General features: G+C 37.5%; 1 protein-coding gene across 1 annotated transcript in view; it reads right to left on the bottom strand.

Moving 5' to 3' along the window:
* Window positions 1-9,737: 9,737 nt before the first annotated feature.
* ZNF81 (zinc finger protein 81) overlaps window positions 9,738-16,173 on the bottom strand; it is a 64,899-nt gene continuing 58,463 nt past the window's right edge. The window contains exon 5 of the mRNA XM_014565204.2: window positions 9,738-14,472. Coding sequence (XP_014420690.1) covers window positions 12,776-14,472 — 1,697 coding nt within the window. The 3' untranslated portion in view covers window positions 9,738-12,775. The remainder of the gene's footprint in view (window positions 14,473-16,173) is intronic.

Here is a 16,173-nt window from a genome sequence, read left to right as displayed (position 1 = left end):
AGCTTGGTTTTTAAATGCCACTTTCCAACAAAAGAAACCTGATCTCCTTGGAGAAATTAATAGCTGATTCTAGGTCTAGAATAGGGAAATTACAAAATGAGCCTGGACCACCGTATAGTTCCAGTAAGTAAGGAACTGCTCTCCTCCACAATAAAAGGATGGGGGCATGTTAAAGGCACTCAGGAGTCAACCTGAAAGGCCTAATAATGACCAAACCTATAACAATTTCTGTCATGTAATACGTAATGTAGTATTGGATTATAATACAAAGAATAAAATAAATGTCCATTCATCCATATTGATACAAAGAAATGATTGAATGAATAAATAATGGGGAGAAAAGGACAAATCATCCTTATAGAAGAATCTGAATTAATAAAAGTAGAAGCAATGAGGGAAATAGAAAATCACTATTAGAAAAAAAAACAGTGGTAGTTGCTGAAGGCAAGATCCAGCTAAAATTACTGGATGAAACTTTAAGGAGAAACAGAGTATTTGCATAACCTCAAAGTGATTCCCCTGTGATGATTTTAACATATGACCACAAACTCTTTGATGCCCCTCCATCCAAAAGTTGGCACATAGTCCCCCTTTCCTTCAGTATGAGGACTCTGCCTCAATGAAGAGTATGGAAAGAGGAAAAACAGTAACTTTACAAAAGAGAAACTTGGGAGACACCACCATAACAAAGTGATCAAGGTTAATATCACTAGTGAAAGTCACGTTGATATAATCTGTCCTCTGAAATACTGTGATGAGAAGGGCACATAATCTCTGTGATATCCATCCCCCAAATCCGTAACCTCAGTCTGTTCATCATAAAACATCAGACAAATGCAAATTGAGGGATATTTCTGCAAGCTACGAGTCATGTCTACAAGACTACTCTTCAAAAGTGTCAAGGTCATGAAAGACAAAGAAAAACCAAGAAGTTATCACAGATTGGAGGAGACTAAGGAAACATGACAACTCAAAGCAATGTGAAAAACTGGACTGGATCCTGGAACAGAAAAAGATCAGTGTTCAGTATAGGATAAACCTTGCCCAAAGAATGGTTTGGCCCTTGCCCCAGCTACTAGAAGGTAACCTCTAAGTTCTTGAAGTGTCCTGTCTGATAAGAGCATCTGTTACCTGGGGGCCTTGAGCCATGCTGGATAGTCTATACCAACAATGGGATTTATGGTAGTGGCTTTGAGTCATGTGGTATCTGCTCAGCCTCTGGAGGGGCTAGAGACTACATATATGTGTATGTGATGGGAAAATACATACTTGCTAAAACTGATCATAAGAAAAAAAATGAAGTGGCTATTATAAGAACTTTACCACAATAGAGTAATTTCATAATGAAAAAGAGGGTGTACTTAACAAGTGGACATAGCAGTTCTAAATGCTGTATACCTAATAACAGAGCTTCAAAATAGACAAAGCATCAACTGGTATAACTAAAAGAAATAGAAAGAAGCACACTGTTAGTTGGCATTTCAATACCTTTCCCTCAATAACTGATAGAAAAGACATAAAATCAATAAGACCACAGAAGACTTGAACCATACTATCAAAAATCTTTTTTTTTGGTGGGGGGGTAATTAGGTTTATTTATTTATTTGTAGAGGAGGTACTGGGGATTGAACCCAGGACCTTGTGCATGCTAAGCATGCACTCTACCACTTGGGCTATACCTACCCCCCCCAAAATTCTTAATTCATATTATAGGTCATGCCACACAACAATAGCAAAATACATTCTTTACAAGTATTCATGAAACTTTTACCAAGATAGACCATATTCTGGACCATAACAGAAGTCTGAATTAACTTATAAATATTCAAGTTGTACAAAATATGTTCTCTGATCACAATGGGATCAAATTGTAAATCATAACAAAGATATGCATAAAATTCTAAAATATTTGGATACTGTAACACACATCTAAATAACACATGGGACAAAGAAGAAATCCCAAGGTAAGTTAGGAAGTATTTTGAACTGAATGAGTACATAAAAAGAACATATCAATATATGAGATGCTACTAAATGAGTGCTTAGAGGATAATTGGTATCACTGTAGCTTTATACTGCAAAAGAAGAAAAGTCTCAAATCAATGACTTAGCTTCAACCATAAGAAACTAGAAAAAGAAGAGCAAATTTAACTGAAAGTAAGCAGAGAAAGGAAATAATTAAGAAAAGAGCATAAACCAATAAAACTGTAGACAGAAAAACAATAAAGATCAATCACATCAAAAGCTGAATGTTTAAGAAAAACCAATAAAATTGTTAAATCTTTAGCCAAACTGACCAGAAGAAAAAGAAGAGACACAAATTACCAATATCAAGGATGAGAGAAGGGAACATCACTTCAGATCCTACAGATTTTTAAAAAAGAATGAAAAAGGAATATGATGAACATTTTGCTTGTAAATTAGAGAGTTTATGTGAAATAGACAAATTCTTTGAAAAATACAAACTACTAAAGCTCAATGAAGAAAAAGCTAAATTGAATACCTTATACCTATTAAAGAAATTGAATTTTTAAAAACCTCTTAAAATTGAGATATAATTGACATTTAATATTGTGTAAGTTTAAGGTGTACAACGTGTGTGATTTGATACACTTATATATTGCAACATGATTACCATACTAACATTAACTAATACCTCTATCGTGTCACATAATTACCATTTCTTTATTGTGGTGAGAACTTTTAAGATCTAGTCTCTTAGCAACGTTCAACTTTTATCCCTACTTAGGGATAAATTTGACAAAATGTGTAAAATTTGCATACTAGAAAACTACAAATCACTTCTGAGAGAAATGAAACAAGTCCTAAATAAGTGGAAAGATATACCCTGTTTATGGATCTGAAAATTCAATATTGTTAAAATGTCAATTATTTCCAAATAGATTTATAGATTCAATTCAATTCCAATCAAAAGCCAAGCAGGCTTTTTACAGTAAGCAACAAGCTGATTCTAAAATTCATATGGAAATTTAAAAGACCTAGAATAGCCAAAAAAATTATGGAAAAGAAAGTAAAGTTGGAGGACTTACACTATCTGACTTCAAGACTTATTTTGAGGCTACAGCAATCAGTAATGCTACAGTAATACAGAAGTTACAGCAATGCCAATAGTGGTAGTGGCAGTAAGATAGCCAGACAGAAAAACAGAACTAAAATAATTCCAGAAATACAAATAATAAACTGATTTTTTACAGAGATAACAAGGCAATTCAATGGAGAAGGGATATATATATATCTCTCTCCAAACAAAGGGATGAATATTTGATATGATGAATATATATATATATATTCAAACAAATGGTCTGGAACAATTGGACAGCCATACGCAAAACAAAATGAATTTAACGCCCTTCCTAAGACCTTATACAAGATTAAATCAAAATGAGTTGCAGAAATAAATGTAAGAACCAATATTACAAAATGTCTTGAAGGAAGCACAGGATAAAATCTTAGTGACCTTGAGTTTTGCAAAAATTTTTTAACCATGACTCAAAAAGCATGAACTATAAAAGAAAGTATAAATGAATTGGACTTATTAAAATTAAAAACTTTTGCTCTTCTGTTATTCAAATGAAAAGGCAAACTTGGGAGAAAATGTTTACAAAATATGTATCCAACAAAGGACTTATATCTAAGATGTATAAAGAACTCTCACATTTGGGCAAAATAGTTTAAAAGATACATCAACCAAGATGACATATAGATTGCAAATAAGCACAAGATGCTCTACAGCATTAGTTATCAGGAAAGTGTAAATTAAAACCACAGTGAGATACCACTTCACTCCCACAAAGATGGCTAAAATTAAAAGGAATAACCATACTTAGAGAGGGCAAAGATATGAAGGAAATGGAAAGCTTCTATACTGCTGGTGGAAATGTAAAATGGTACACCACTTTGGAAAACAGTTTGGCAATTTCTTAAATAGCTAAATATACACTCACTATATGACCAAACTATTCATTCCTAGGTATTCACACAAGAGAAATGAAAACTATGTCCACACAAAGACTTGTATTCAAATATTCGTATCAGTTTTATTTGTAACAGTCAAAAACTAGAAACAGCACAGATTTCTATCAACACATGAATAGAAAAACAAATTTGGTATATCTATACAATGAAATACCACCTAGCAATAAAAGTAATTAATGTAGATACATGTAACAACAAAAATGAATCAAAAATAGTTATGCTGAATGAAAGAAGCCAAACAAAACAAGAATGCCTGCAGTACGATTCCATTTATGTAAAATTATAGAAAGTGCAAACTCATTTATAATGACAGAAAACAGATCAGTGGTTGCCCATGGATGGGGAGAAGGGTGTGAGGAGGGAGGGCTGGGTGACAAAGAGGCACAAGGAAACTTTTAAGGGTAATGGGTATGTTCATTATTTTTATTGTAGTGGTTCTAAAGGTACACACAGATGTTAAAACTCATCAAATCATACACTTTAAACAAGTTCCATTTACTATATGCTATTATACCTCAATAAAGTTGTCAAATATATTTTGGAGACAATGAGAGAAATTTGAAAATGGGCTGGATATGAGATATCATATTAGATGTCATATGAGAATTTGATTGATGATAATCCAGTTATGGCAGAGAATTTCCTTATTTTTAGGAGATGGATGCTCATGTATTTGAGTGTAATGTCTAGAACTTAACATCAATTACTCAGGAAAAAATTTACAAATACATTGTTGAATCCAGATGAAAGTTATCTGTATGTTCACTGTACTGTTCTTTCAGTATTTCTACATGATTAAAAATGGACATGATTAAAATGCAGGAAAAATACAATATTGCCATATTGATTTATTGCCCACCCTCCTCTTAGAAAGAGAGACATTATTGTCTTAGAATAATAGATTTGTAAGCAAATCTTTCCTGGGAAAGTCTCCAGGGAGGGAGACATTCTCTCCCTTTACTGTCCTAGAATGGAAATAAATCTGAGCACACTGACTGTTACTGTCTAGACATTAAGAAACATGAGAGATTTATGGGAAATTATCTCTGACTAGGAGGCTAGAGCCAATCACACACAACCAAAAAGAATAATGATATGAAATGAATGTAGAGTGGTATGAAATCGATGGATAAGATGACAAAGACACATTATACGTGCATAACTGAAGTCCCTGAAGAGGAGAAGCAATGGATCAGAAAAAAAGTTCAGCAAAATAAAACTTCCCTGAAATAAAAGTCTTGAATCACGATTGGAAAAGCTCACTATAATCCAGTTAAAATTAGTTCACAAAAATCAAGACTAAGACGTATGCTTCTCAAGATCCTTAAGTTCAAGCATAAAAAAAGAATCACGTGGCAGAAATGTACAAGAAAAATAGGGAGCAGGTTAATCCTCAACTTCTCAATGGCATCACTCAATTTTAGAAGAGCAATGTTTACCAAGTTCTCAGGTAAAGAAAGTATAACTTTAATAATCAGGGTTCAATTGAGGCAGTAGATTCATTATGAGTATTATGGAATAAGGAATTTTTTATATGAATTAGATCATGCAAAATTGTGAGAGTAGCTGGGGAAGTAAAGGTATGGACGGGGAAGGGGGAAGATTAGACAAGTCACTAAACCAGCCCTTTGGAAAAACTGGCATGGATGGATAAGTCAGAGCTTGCAAGAAAATCTGAGAAGCCAGGCACTTACAGCTGCTTAAGTGAGACTGTGAGAGGGGAGCTGATGGAGAAGTCTATGAAAAGCTGTTGCCTGTGTGAGCCTGCAGCCAGGCATCCGATGGCAGATCATGGGCCACTGGTGGTCAGCAGGGCTCGGAGTTAGGAAGAGCTGAATACAGAGTAGAAGTGAGTGAGGAAAGATTAAAACCTTCTGGGTATCTCTGCGTCTGTCCTTCACTGCATCTAATCTCAAACTTTTGGAGTAACAGTTGCTCCTTCACTTTGACTTCCCAAATCTCATGCAATTTCTACTTCTGGCCAGTTCTAACCTGGAGTCACACAGGATTCTTGAAAACAGATTTCTCAGTATAACCCAGACAACAGTAGAGCGATGCAGCCCAATAACCTAAAAATCATTTTTACTATTGGAAAAATTTTGTGGCGAAATATCATCTGAGTTCAAAATTTCTAACTTTGTTCAGTTGTTTTCTGTAGTTAAATTCACTTCTAAAATAAGATTCACCAAAGTTAATAATGACCTCCTTGTCGCAAAATCCAAGAACCAGTTTTCCATCCTCGTGTGAACTGACCTCCAGTCTGTAAGTTCCTCTAGGGAAACACTCATTGGAAACACTCTTTTCTCTGTGAGCCCCTTGCTCACCTGGTATGTTTTCACCTCTCTGGCTGCTCCTTCTCATTATCCTCTGTAAATGAATCCTTGGCCCCATCCTCGAATGTCGATAGCACAAGCCTTAGTCCTAGACCTGCATTTCCTGTTACTCCATACATTTTCTTTAGGTAGTTGGATGAGACTAAGATACCACAGACAAACTCTCAAATCCTTCCCAAGCATAGGGAATGGAAGGGGGGACCTTGCCAGGCTCAGGAAGTGGGGTGTATCTAGTATTAATCAAGAACTTCTCCCCAAGTATAGTTCTAAGTGCTTTACACAGATAAGTGCATTCGCTTCTTAGTGAGTAATCGTGCATCCCCCAAAGACATGTTGAAGTCCTAACCCCCAGTACCTCAGAATGTAAACTTATTTGGAAACAGAGTCTTTATGGAAGTAATCAAATTAAAATGAGGCCAGTAGAGTGGGCCTGAACCAATAAGACTGGTATCCTTATAAAAAAGGGAAAATTAGACGCAGAGACAGATATGCAGAGCGAACAGTGTGAAGACACACAGGAAGAAAACATTTGTGTGACTGGAGTGATACACCTACAAGCCAAGGAATGCCTGAGACCACCAGAAACTAGGAGAGAGGCATGGGATAATTCCTTCTCTAGCCCCCGAAGCGGGAGTGCGGCCCTGTTGGCACCTTGATTTCAGACTTCCAGTCTCCAGAACTGGGAGACAATACATTTCTGTTGTTTTCGGACCCTCAGTTTGTGGTACTTTATTACAGCAGCCCTAGGAAGTTCATACACTTCTCACGTCAACTCTAGGAGACAGGTACCAGTGTGAATATCCTTTATAGCTGAAGACATCAGGATAGAGAGGTTAACTAACCCGCCCAAGGTCACATAGCTAGTAACTGGTAGAGCTGAGGATTGAAACCCTAGCCAACTGACTCCTGAGCCTATCTACCTAACCACTATGCAAATTGCCTCTTAATATTTTGAAAAGCATTGCTCCTAGGGACAAAAATGTTGAAAAGGGGGTATGTAAATCAATCTTAATATGCAAATGGTTGAATCAGTTATTGCATATCCACCCCATGAACTATCATGCACCCATTCAAAAAGGTACTGGGAAGTAATAAAGCAAGAAGCAGAGATGCATGACATGATCCCATATTTGAAAATCAAGGAAAAAAACAATCCTTATGTAGTTGTTGATTATAAGCATGGAACATATGTCTGTCTATATATAAAATTATGAGCACAGATTAAAACATGAATGTGTTCATAGTTAATTAGTCTTGGTTATCTGTTGGGGGTAAATAGTGGAGGACATTCAGTAAATGATAAATGTATTCGTTAGCTTTTTCTAGGTAACAAGCCACCCAAAATTTAGTGGCTTAAAACAATCCATTTTAATCTATGATTCTGTGAGTTCTCTGGGATGGGTGGGATGGATGGCAGAGCTTTTCTAGTCTGGGCCAGTGTATTACTAATCTTTTACTATGTAACAAGTTACCCTAAAATTTAGCAGTTAAAAACAACAAACATTTATTATCTCACAGTTTCTGTGGGTCAGGAATTCAGGTGAGGCTCAGAAGGTTGCCTCTGGCTGAAGGTCTCTCATGAAGTTGCAATCAAGATGTCACCTGGGGCTGTGGTCTTATTTGAACGCTAGACTGGGAGAACTTGCTCCCAAATTCACTCATGTGGGTCTCCCCCAATAGGGCTGCCTCATGTGTCCCCTTGGGTGAGCCATCTGAGAGTGAGAGAGCATCCCAAATGGAAGCCATGGTCCTTCTGTAACCTAATCTTGGAAGTGATATCACATTACCTCTGCCTCATTCTATTCACTAGAACCAGGTCACTAAATCCAGCCCAAACTCAAGGGAATGGAATTACACAAGAGTGTGGCTACCAGGAGATGGGGATCATGTAAGGTCATCTCAGAGGCTGCCGACCACAGTGGGCTTGAACATGATTAGATGGATAGAATAGCTTCATTCACACGTCTGGCAAATGAAATTTGGTTGGCCTAGGGCACCTCAAATGGGAAGTTTCATCTCTGCTCCATCATTGCTCCATTAGGTCTCATCCTCTAATAGCATAACCCAGGCTTTTTCACACTTGGGTTCAGGATTTCAAAGGGCAAGAGTGGGCAAACTTCAATGCAAGCACTTCTCAAGCCTCTGCTTGTGTCATATCTGCTAATGTCCTGTTAGCCAAAGAAATGGCCAAATCCAGTTTCAAGGGTTGGAGAAACAGACTCTACCTCTTGGGTGAAATAGCAAAGTCATATTGAGAGGGGGAATATATTCTGATGGAAGTGGCCAAAGAGGATCATCCAGACTTCTGGATTCTGGCTGGAATGTAGACATCTGGAAAGAGCTTAGCTGCCATTTTTATAGTGAGAAAAAAAACTATGTAATCTACAAAATCATAACTTTTCTTGAACTCATTAGAGAGCTAAGATTATAGAGCAACCACCTAGCTTGATAAATGCCTCAAAAGATACAGGGAGTTATCACTGGGTCACCCATGGCAGGGCAGGAAGGAAGATGGGTCCACCATACCAGGGGTAAGAATTCAGCAAGAATTTTAAATAAATTTCTAAGAGACTGGAGAAAGCCCCTCTCAGTGGTGCAGTTCTGCCCAGGGACAGCTGCTGATACAGAAGTGGCACAAAACCCCAATGGGCCCCTACTCCCTTACAGAACAAAAGCCTTAAGGCACTGCGGGAAGTGAAGGAAACCTTGTTGCTCCCCCAACCCCCGCCACCAACCAGGACATAGATGAAGATCCGCTGCAGCTAGAAGAAAGGAAAAGGAAAAAAAATCTACTCATGGTGGAAGTGCAGGAAACCATTCCAGGGCCCAGACCATTAAAGGCCTTATACCAATGGAGAGGGCAGGATCACTGAAAAAGCCTCACCCTCAAGACCTAGGGATACAGGACCTGCCTAAGACTGAGACTGACCCAGGACAACTCCTGCCCCTGCCCCCAGCTCATCAGGTCACGAAGACCCAGGTAATAATATAAGTTTATTACTAAGGGAGAGGCAAGAGCGTGGAGAGAGAGATTCTGAGATGTAGACTCATGAAAAAGGCCTAAAGGCAAGGGTGCTGCATGAATATAGGGAAAAGTTCTCTGGGAAACCAGTGTCTCTCCTAAGCACAAAGTAACACTAGAGAAATTTGAAGTCACTGGCACACCAAAGGTAAAGAGAGCAACAACAAAACCTAAACCCAGTCCAAATCCTGACTAGATGGACTCGATCTCCCTATGCTAATGACCTATAAGGAAAGCAGCCATGTCTATTCTCAAGAATAAATATTTACGTCATCTTCTATTCTCCGATATAGAGCAACTGACATTCGGCCAAAAATTAGATGCAAAACAGCAAGAGAAAACAATCCGCTGTCAAGAGAGAAAGCAATCAACACATCCAGACTCAGTTGATCCCATTGTTGGAACTATCAAACAGATAATTTATTTTTTTTAAATTTTTTAAAAAGTGAAAGCAAATTTATTTAGGGAGATACAGACTCTATAGACAGACTGCGGGCCATCTCAGAAGGCAAGAGAGGCGGCCCAAACAGACAATTTAAAATAAAAATGATTAATATATTAAAGAGGGTAGTGGACAATGTAAACCACAGGTATGAACAGATGGGGAATTTCAGCAGAAAGATAAAAACTCTATGATCCAAATGGAAACACTAGAAATAAAAAGAGAACATAACTGAGATGAAGAATGCCTTCAATGGGTTTATCAGTAGACCTGACAGAGCCAGGGTAGGGGTTAAAATCTGTGAACTTGAAGATAGGCTAGTAGATATTATCCCAACTGAAAAACAAAGAGAAAAATAATGTTTGAAAACAGGCACACATATAGGGATGGAAAATAGTAGCATTTTCTATCTAACACAGTCTATCTTCTGGTCACAAATTATTTACATTAGCACACCATGCAAAACATGTACACTCCCTTCCCAAGACCTCTAGATATCTATCCCAAATTATGGCATCAGGCTCAAATCCAAGACCTTAAGTCTTCTATATCAGGTTCATATATGACTGAGGTTCTTTGGGTGTAGCTTCTCAGTTTCTTGATCCAGAGACCTGTGAGCTAATTGACAAGTCATATGACCACCCCCCCACCCAACACACACACACACACACACACACACACACACAAATATAAATACAATAGTGAGATAGGGACAGGATAACTGCAATAGATACTCCCTTTCAAAAAGGGAAGGAACAAGAGGCACATATCAGTCACTGTTCCATAACAATTCTGAAATCCCAAAGACCAAACGTTGTCAGGTCTCCCTGATCCAGGGGCAAACGATGTTTCTTGCTTAGGTCACAGTTCTACCTGCGAGTGGCTTCGTGGCCCATTTTAATCCCTTGTTCTTGGGTCTTCTCTCTGAGATGGCCTTCTTTTCCCATAAGAAATGGCCCATGTTTGCAGCTGAGTAACTTTCTCAGCTTGCTTCCTGTTCACAGAAGTTAGAGAGGGGAGTCCAGAAGCCACTTTTCATTTTGGACTGTTTCAGTCTCTTTAAGTCCAACCTGGAGGTAATTTTGCTAGTAAAACTCTATTAAAACTGTTACAGGTTTCCTACGAATCTGTTAGTCCATGTCCCAAATGCAACATCAACCATTCTTTTTAAGACAGGCCCCTCTCGATTTTGAGTAGTGGGTTGGGCTACTGAGGACAAAGTTGAAAAGTTTTTAGAAGCTGTTCAGCTTAGCTGAGAGGGTTTCCCAAACGCCAACTTAAATATTTCACACATTTTAACAAAGGGTCTCACAGCCACATGCATAATTTGATCTCTACCCTGAGGCCATTTTTCTTCACCTTGAGAATATTCTGATAGTTGGAAAGACTGGATATGTGAAGCAGTTATTTTTGAACAAAGTTAAGTCCTGGCCTTTTTTTTTTTTGTATTTCTTCTTAATTCTGCTTGCAAATGGATGTTGTTTACTGAGTTCGTATTTTTCTTTCTGTACCTTATCATATGCAGCTAAAATGAGCAAACTGATACTTCCAGCATTCTGTTGGAAATCTCTTTAGCCAGATCCACAAGTTCATTTGGTACATCCTCAGTCTTTCCACAGAGCATGGTGACTGTTTTGCTATCTTTTCCTTACTAAACAACATAAACTGCCGTCTTTTCCAGCCTTTCTTAACAATTTTCTTCATTGTTTTTCCAGCCTCCACCTTTCACCCAGGCCCAAAGCTAATAATGCCGTGTCTTATGTTTTGATACAATACCCCCAGTATGCGTACAATTTTAGGTACTACTCAGCATTTGCTGTGCAGCAGACTACCCCAAAACTTAGACGCTTAAAACAGTAATCATTTTATTTATCTCGTAATTCATTGGCTGGGATAACTGGTGTGGCTCTTTTGCTGTGGCTGGGGTTAGAGGTCAAGGAAGGCCTCACTCCCATGTCTGGCATTTGGTCTAAGGAGCCTGGGGTGGGCTGGCTCATCTCTGCTCCATGTGGTTTCTCATTCTTCAGTAATCTGAGCTTCTTCACATGAAAGTTTGAGAATTCCAAAGGGCAGCAGGAGAGGGTAAGCCTCAAAGCAGGCTTTTCACACTTCTCCAGCATCTTCTTGAATCTCTTTGCTAATGTACATTGGCCAAAGCGAGTCACATGGCCAAGCTCAGAGTCAAGGAGTAGACAGAGACAGCCCTACCTCTTAACAAGAGAAACAAGAGTAACACTATAAAGGAGTGTGCATAAAAGGATGGGAGAGATCTGTGGCTATTTTGCATTGTACCACAATGAAAGAAGATAAAAACATGATGTCATGGAAACCAATATGAATGACAGGATTATATTTATGTGCTCGTGTAAAATTGTATTTGCAGATTTGTGTATATATAAAACCATAATGAAAAAAACTATAATGACTTTATGGATTCATGTGAGAGAAATATTCAGCAGGAAACATATTCGATAGACACGATTATATTAAATTTAAAAAAATTCAATTCAATTATTCCTTCCATTGTGTAATGTTTTCTGCTACAAAAACACCCCACAGAACTGAGAGCAGGTCTACACATCAACATATTTTGTTGTCCTATCTTTCATTTTGTTGACATTTTAAATTGCTTAATATAATACAGTAAACATTACTGTCATTTATATAGTTTTGCACACTCCATGTATAACGAATTGGGTAATGGTGCCTTATAATACTTTCTACAGGAAGGTTTTTCCTAATGCATCAAGCTGATTTTCCAGTATGAATTCTATTATATTTTGTGAGTCCGGGCAAATATGGAAATTCCCCTTCATTCAGTGCATTCTTAGAGTAATTTTTCTCATCTCAGGTGAGAGAGCTTGATGAATGCTTTTTATTATGCAAGGTATTCATATAGGATCTTGGTTGAATTTTATAAAACACACTTAGACCTGAATGCTATGATAAAGGCTTTCTCATTTTCAAGAAACAGGGTTACTTTCATGTATGAATACTGCGATGCATACTCAGAACTGATTTCTGAGTGAAGCCCTTTCCACAGTCACTACATTTATAGGGTTTATCTCCAGTATGAATTGTCTGGTGTTTATTGAAATTTGATCTGTCAGTGAAGGCTTTCCCACATTCTGCACATATATATGGTTTCTCTCCTGTGTGAATTCGTTGATGTACTTTGAGATGTGGTTTCTTGGAGAAGGATTTCTCACAGTCAGAACATTTATAAGGCTTCTCTGTGGTATGAATTCTCTGATGTGTAATTAACTCTGACTTCTGGATGAAGGCCCTTCCACAATCAGCACAAACATAGGGTTTCTCTCCAGTATGAATTGTCTGGTGTTTATTGAAATTTGACCTGTCCGTGAAGGCCTTCCCACATTCAGCACATATATAAGACTTCTCTCCAGTATGAGATTTCTGGTGAGTATTAAGATTTGACCTATTGGTGAAGGCCTTCCCACAGTCAGTGCATATATAGGGTTTTTCTCCTGTGTGAATTCGCTTATGCATCTGGAGTTGTGATTTAGAAGGGAAAGACTTCCCACAGTCACTGCATTCATAAGGCTTCTCTCCAGTATGAATTCTTTGATGTGCAATCAAGTGTGCCTTTTGGATGAAGGCCTGCCCACATTCAGTACATACATAGGATCTCTCTCCTGTATGAATTCTCTGATGCATTCTGAGTGTTGATTTTTGGGTAAAGGCTTTCCCACACTCACTGCACTTGTGGTGTCTCTCTCCAGTATGAATTTTCTGATGTACATTGAGGGCTGAGTTCAGGGAGAAGCCTTTCCCACATTCACTGCACTCATAAAGTTTTTCTCCAGTATGGGTTGTCTGATGCCTCAGTAGAGATGACACTTGGAAAAATGATTTTCCACATTCACTGCATTTATAGGGTTTTTCTCTAGTATGCATTTTCTCATGCAAAATTAATTCTGAATTCTGGATGAACGCCTTCCCACATTCAGAACATATATAGAGCTTTTCGTCTCTATGAACTCTCAAATATATACTGAGTAGTGGCTTCTGTGTAAAAACATTTACACATTTGCTAAGCTCATGAGGTTTTTCCATAGAATGAATTCTCTGAGGTGGGAAGAGGTGTGACCTCTGGGTGAAGATCTTCCCAAATTCAGTACACATATTTGCTTTCTCCCCAACAGGAAATTTCAGATTGTGACTGAGTGCTTGTTTGAGGCTGAAGACTTTTCCATGCTGATTGCTGTCACAGAATTTCACTCCTGTATGCGTATTTTCATGGTTAGTATAAGAAGAGCTCTGGGTGAAAACCTGACCATGTCCAATAATCTTATCGAAGTTCTTTGCTGCACTGTTTTTACTATGAATATGTAAGTCTAAATTATGCTTTAAACTCTTTCCAAATGAGTTACGTTTATGAGGTCTTTTCTGTGAAGGAATACGATTTGGGCCTGGATGAACAAATTTTCCACTGTCTTTATATTCATAATCCCACTCTGTATTCAATATTTTCTTATTGATGAAAGCAGCAGGATTCTGGTTTCCCTGATAGCTCTTTATCTGTTCAGCATCTTGCCACAGTTCTTCTAAAATGGAATACAATGAATCATCCCTTGTATCTTCACCCTCCATTTCACTATGAAATGAAACTTTTCCAGAAATTCTTTTTTGTGAGGTCTTAATCCCAAACTTCCCATCTAAAAAGAGAAAGAAAAAGTAAAATTGACACAAAGAATAGATAGCAGAAGATTAAAAGGTACACATAAGCTAATTCAAATGGAATACAGGGAAGCTAGTTACATTTGATGACGATGATGATGACAATGATGACAAAAAAAAAAATATATATATATATATATATAGCCCTTACTATGTGTCAATCTCTTGCATGACACTTACGATGTTCCAGGCATTGTTCTAAGAAACATATACATATGAACTCATTTAATCCTTTCAAAAGTCCTATATTTTCAATTATTATCCACGCCCATTGTAGATAAGGAAAGTGAAGTTCAGAATGATTGTCTATATATGTATGGATCCTTCCCTCCCTCCCTCCCTCCCTCTCTCTCTATCTATATCTGTATCTATACACATACACATATATAGTTATTCAGTATTGGAGATTGGAGTTTAACATAAGAATCTAGCTTTATTTTGATAAGTGATATCAAGTAGGGTGGACAAAAAATTAAACATACAAGGGTTTTAAAGAGAAATATCTGTGGAGAGTCTAGGCTTGAAAGGGGTAACTCAGAGTCTAAGTCCTCATTAGCTTTCAATTTTAAATCCTCACTGATCTCGCTGCTTCTTGCTTATGAGCAACAATATCAAATTAATGATAAAAAAATTAAATTTACTAAGAGAATAGATCCTAAAAGTTCTCATCACAAGGAAAATTTTTTTTCTTTTTCTTTTGGAACTATAAGGTATGGATGTTAATGAAACTTATTGTGGCAATCATTTCACAACATATGTTAAGTCAAGCCATTATGTTGTACATCTTAAACTTATACAATGCTGCATGTCAATTATACCTCAGTAAAACTGAAAAAAATTTATTCATGCCTATGGGAAAAATACTGTGGTCAGAGCCATATTGACCTATACAAACAATAAATGGATGTCTATACTCCAGTTCTCCAACCAGGTGTAACTGTTTTCTTGGAACTAAAATTATATATACCTAACAAGAAGTACAAAATCAGAGAGATGACAAGCCATCTGTAGTAGATTGAAAGCTGTCCACTAGAACCTGTTTCGCCATTTTTTTTGCATTAAAAGAGTAGTAGCCAGGCACGTGGCTGCCCAGTCATATATTTCTGAGCCTCCTCTGAAAATTTGTGTGGCCATGTGACAATGTCCTCAACAGAATGTGAGAGAAAATGATGGGTGCCACTTTCAAACCAGAGCATTGAAACGGTGGGCATGTTTTCTCTATGCCCTCTCCCATCTCCTTGCTTACTAAAATCTGGACTTGGTAGCAACATAGATTCAAACATGTATATGCCACACAGAATCCAAGAGAGGGTGAAGTTGAGTAATGGAAGAAACCTGGATACACGAATAAGCATCAGCAACTAGGTTTTCCAATGGCCTGTGATATTAGAAACTTTATCTAAGACAGAAGTAAAATTCTGTATTTAAATCACTGTATTTTATTACTGTGAATTAGCTTAAATGCAATACACCATTCTTGCCCAGAGTGGGAATCACAGACGTTTTCCATTACCAGTACAGTGCATGAGACATATTACATTCTCAATAATAATTTTCAAATGGAAAAATTATACATTATCTTATCAGCAAGAGGTTTTAGATACTGAAAATGCTCTGAGGCATCAAATCCAGTTTTCCCATTAGTCAGTTTGATACTGTACTCTGACACGTGTCCCATA

This window comes from Camelus ferus, chromosome X (assembly GCF_009834535.1).
Source record: "Camelus ferus isolate YT-003-E chromosome X, BCGSAC_Cfer_1.0, whole genome shotgun sequence".
Lineage (NCBI taxonomy): Eukaryota > Metazoa > Chordata > Mammalia > Artiodactyla > Camelidae > Camelus > Camelus ferus.
The sequence above is the reverse complement of the archived record's forward strand: the minus strand, read 5'-3'. Positions and strand labels throughout refer to the sequence as shown.